Source organism: Alligator sinensis, unplaced genomic scaffold, assembly GCF_000455745.1.
Source record: "Alligator sinensis unplaced genomic scaffold, ASM45574v1 scaffold665_1, whole genome shotgun sequence".
NCBI classification, from domain to species: Eukaryota; Metazoa; Chordata; order Crocodylia; family Alligatoridae; genus Alligator; species Alligator sinensis.
The window spans coordinates 1,184,067-1,188,650 of NW_005842034.1; the positions used below are offsets into that span (position 1 = coordinate 1,184,067).

The 4,584-nt window shown below is 43.7% G+C and overlaps 1 protein-coding gene across 1 annotated transcript in view; it reads left to right on the forward strand.

The window, feature by feature from the left end:
• The first annotated feature begins 876 nt into the window (after positions 1-876).
• LOC102375944 (hippocampus abundant transcript-like protein 1) overlaps positions 877-4,584 on the forward strand; it is a 39,749-nt gene continuing 36,041 nt past the window's right edge. The window contains exon 1 of the mRNA XM_025202663.1: positions 877-999. Coding sequence (XP_025058448.1) covers positions 877-999 — 123 coding nt within the window. The remainder of the gene's footprint in view (positions 1,000-4,584) is intronic.

The window sequence follows — 4,584 nt, forward strand, 5'->3', positions numbered from 1 at the left end:
TGTCTGTCTTAGGTTAAGAAACTTCAAAAGTTTGTCCTGTGATATATCAGGCAAATGTCCAGGTTTGCTGTATCTTTTATTTAAATGTAACAAGAAAAATGTTTCTTTGCTATATTTTACCCTGTTTTAACATGCAAGAAATGTTAAATTTTGAATTTTATTAATGTTTCAGTTCTTCCGGTCTGTCAACTGCTAAAATAATTTAATAGATAATTGTGCAGCATAATAGATCCTCTTATGACTGAGACCTGTTTATCAGAATAGGTGCATTGAAGTTGTATGAAACTTAAATAGCAGAGTACATTAGGTAGGTGGACAAAAGCAGTCAAATTGGAGGGGATCACAGCAGTGGCTTGCAGGACAAATGAACTACTTGAAATAAGACTTAATAATACTAGTCATTAAATATGTTGGGCTTTTGTACATCTGGTTTGTGAAAAATCAGAAGTATCTTGAAATTAGAAGTATGCTTCAGGTGGCTTGAAAACAAACTTTTCAGTACTGTGTTGAAAGCAGTTGTGGTGGTTGCATTTACTGATTGCAGTTGTATGAATGTGAGAGACTACAAAGGCAGAAAGATTCATTAAAAAAATTCTTAAGTGTCAACTTCTCACTTTCTAAATTGTGTAATGGTGAATTTGGAAATAGATTGGCTCTTACTTGGTATCAAAATGTTTCAAGATACTATTTCCTGTCCTGGATTGCCGCCTTGGCTAGACAATATGGTACAAATGGAACTCCCAGGAAGCTGAGTTGCAAGGATCAGCTTAAACTTGTTGCTTTATTTCTGTGTTGCAAAGCTGCGTAGTTGGCTACATTTGAGACGCTAAATCAAATCATTCTGTTTGAACAAAAAGTAACATTCAGTCATCTAAGATGGCGTACTTAGTGAAGATGAACAGAAGGCTATGCTTATGGAAGATGGACAAGGGTTACAGCACCCAACAGGGTCAGATTGCAGATTTCTCTACTGCTATGCTGCAAATGAGAGAGAATTTTGTAAAAAGGACATGTGTGGCTCTGGTGTGTAGAGAGCCAGTTCTGCTTTGTGCAGCGTGCATTTTAGTTGAACAGTTGTATCAGAAGTGAAACTGTTAATGGTATTACTGTAACTTGCATTTAAAAAGCAGAAGGCAGGTTAGAGATGCATTAAATAAAGGACTTAAAGTAAGTGAAGCCAGTTACTCTTCTGGGTAAGAGGAAAGGTTAGCATTGTTCCAGAAAGACCAGTAGTATGATGTTTTTGGACAAGCAACAAGAACAACTAGTTTCATTTCCTCAAGAAAAGAATGGTCTTCCCCTCATTTAGAGGTGAGAAGTTTTGTTATCTGACTTAATCTTCTCAATTTCTGATCCAGGTTTAGAACAGATTTGTTTGTGGCTGAAAATACTGTGAGAGCGCTTATTGTGTGGATCTGGTACTCAACTTGAGCACTATGTTAGTGAGTGTTTTGTGAATATCCTGTCCTGTCTTTTAGTAGAGAGAATTTTAAGTTCTTAAGAAACTAAATAATAGGACTGTGCGAAGCTTCAGTCACTGATTCAGTTTGGTGGAGATTCGCCCCAATTCAGCAGCCAAACCTCCAAATCTGAATTGAATCGGGAGACCCTTTAATCTCTCTGAATCAAATCGGAACCGTCCAAATAAATTCTGAGATTTGATGATTTGGACATAAACATAACTTTAAATGCGTTTTCTACATACCTCAAGGTACCAGGTGGCTTGTGAATGCTGAGCTAGTGAGGCGGAGGGAGTGTTCCACAGGAGTGCGAGGGGGGCGGTCCTTCCTGCACGCTTGGCAGCAGACCCAGAAGTGGACCAGAAGCAATGCTGGGATCCACCGTAGAGCATATAGGGGACCCTCCTCCAGCTTGGCGACTGGTGCTTCCTGGGTCTGGGGGGGGCACCTGGGGTCCACCTGTGACCAATCGGTGAGCTGGGGGGGAGGTCCCCCACGGGTTTGGCGGTGAACCCAGAATTAGTTCTGGTGCACTTCTGGGTCCGCTGCTGAGTATGCGGGGGGGACCTCCGCACTCCTGTGGGATGCTCCATCTGCCCCGCTATCTCTGTTCATAAGCCATGCCTGATACCTCAAGGTATGTAGAAAAAATATTTAATGCTGTGTCTATGCCCAAATCTCTGATTCTCTGAATCGGCATCGAATCTTCAGATTTGGATTTGACTGAATCGAATTGGGATAGTGACCCAAATCAACAAATTGAATCATTGTCCCCTGAATTGGGCCAAATCTGAATTGAATACGCCCTGCTTCGCACAGCCCTACTAAATAGTTGGTTGTAGTATAAAAGAGAGAAGTTGCGAGAGTTACTATTTTTCAACTTGGGTATCTGTCAAGATTAGTTAGTTAGGTATGTTAACTTTGCACTAAACATGGGGAAAAATTAAAAAACTGATCATTAATTCATTTTATCCCCACTGCTTAGAAATAGGGATTATGTGTGATGTGTACGCTACTGATTAGTAGGCCTGTGCGAATAGGGAAGTATTCTATTCGGATTTGGCTGATTTGGAGGACAGTGATTCGTTTTGTATCACTGTCCTGAATTGATTCTGAAACTGGTTCGGCGCTGATTCGGAGAGATTCAGTCATTCAGATCAGCTGGGGAGAGGCAGGCATGGCTGCCCTGCCTGGCCCCATCCTCTGCCTGGCCCCAGCCTTCCAGCACTTAAAACAAAACAAAACAAAACAAAAACAAACCTCACTCACTGGCTGCAGGAGCAGCAATTGGGGCCTCTGGGCGCTGGTGGCAGAGCCCCCCCTGTGCAGCGTGGGGGGCCTCAGCCACCAGTGCCCAGAGGCCGTGGTCGCCGCTGCTGTAGCTGGTAAGTGTGGGTTTTTGTTTTTGTGTTTTTGTTATTGTTTGGTTTTTTGGGGGGGGGGGGTTGGGGTTTTTTTTTTTTTTTTTTGCTTTAAGTGCTGGGAGGCTGGGGCCCGGCAGAGCAGCCATGGGAGCTTCTCCAGCGGCTCTTCCTCCGGTGGGGGGAGCCACGGGGGCTTTGCCTTGCTGCTGCTTGAATCTCCTAAGCGGCCAAATCTTTTTCTGAAGCTTTTTCCGAATGGATTCAGATGCTCCTAATCTATTTCAGAGCCTTTAGTTGGTCTCCCGATATTAGATTTGGATTCGGAGATTTGGTCCCCGAATCGGTTACTAAAGCTTCGCACAGCCCTACTGATTAGGTTGTTGTAATGGTCCTGAGTAGCTGCAGTGTGCTGCAAGTGATTTGATTTACCTTTATTGCCACTCACTGCACCATTTCTCAGACCATTAATTCTATAATTTATTAGAAGTAGAATTCACAAAGTGATTGAAAAATCCTGTCTAAGACTGCCTCTGTGGTTCAGATGATCATCTTGATTTTGTTTTTTCTTTCTCCTAATGCCCCGCCTAAATTTCTCCACCCAAACGCTATTTATATAATAGACTAATGATTTTTTATTTTATCCCCACCTCCTTTAAAGTGTTGAGTTGTACAGCCTATCCTTTTCCTTCTAGTTGCAAGAATTCTGATGCTGTTTCAAGTTCATCCCCATTTGTCTTGTATGCATCTCTCTCATCTCACTTTTTAAGTTGTTAAGAGTGTTGCATTGTGTACAAGAGCTCTGAACTGTATGTTTGCTATTTTGAGGACTGCCTGTTGGCTCTAAGAGCAAGCTCACCGTAAAAGGAGATGTTGAACTTCCCAGAACACTGATTTTTTTTTTTTTTTTTTTTTCTTCAAAATATTTCACAGTTTGAATTTCTGTAGAGATTTCCCAAAACAAACTGCTTTCAGTAGGCAGTCTGATAAGAAACAGCTGTATAAGTTGGGCCTTGTCATTATTCAGTGTCTGAAAGAGCGAGTTTCTATCATGGAAATAATTGGAGCTTATGTTTTTTATCACAGTTGAAATAACTCATGGAGGGAGCTATTGTATAAATTTGTGACATGGGTATTTAGGGCTCCAGTCCTAATACTTGGGCATGTGCTTAACTTATTCTGTAAATTGAAATCAGTTTGATTTAAAGTGGAATCTTATGGATTGTGAAATTGAACATGTCTGTAAGTGGTTACAGAGTTGGCTTATAGGAGTCCATTTCACTAAAATCTATAAATTAATGCACAGTATGATTTTGAATTTAATTTACCTGCTTTTAAAAACCTGTGTTGGGGCTGGGGCCGTGTTGGGCCTTCTCTGGTGGGGGGAGGTGGGGCTGGGCCATGCTGTGCTCGGGGCGGGTGGTTGCAGTGCTGGGAAGGGTCTATGGGAGGGCTGCGGCCAAGTTTTTTTGGGGTGGCTGTAGCCCCCTTCTCCCATGGCCCCTTCTCAGTGCCACTGCCTGCCCTGAGCCCAGCCTGGCCCCAGCCTGCCCTTGGGGCCGTGTTGGGCCTTCTCTGGTGGGGGGAGGTGGGGCTGGGCCATGCTGTGCTCGGGGCGGGTGGTTGCAGTGCTGGGAAGGGTCTATGGGAGGGCTGCGGCCAAGTTTTTTTGGGGTGGCTGTAGCCCCCTTCTCCCATGGCCCCTTCTCAGTGCCACTGCCTGCCCTGAGCCCAGCCTGGCCCCAGCCTGCCCTGCCCCACCC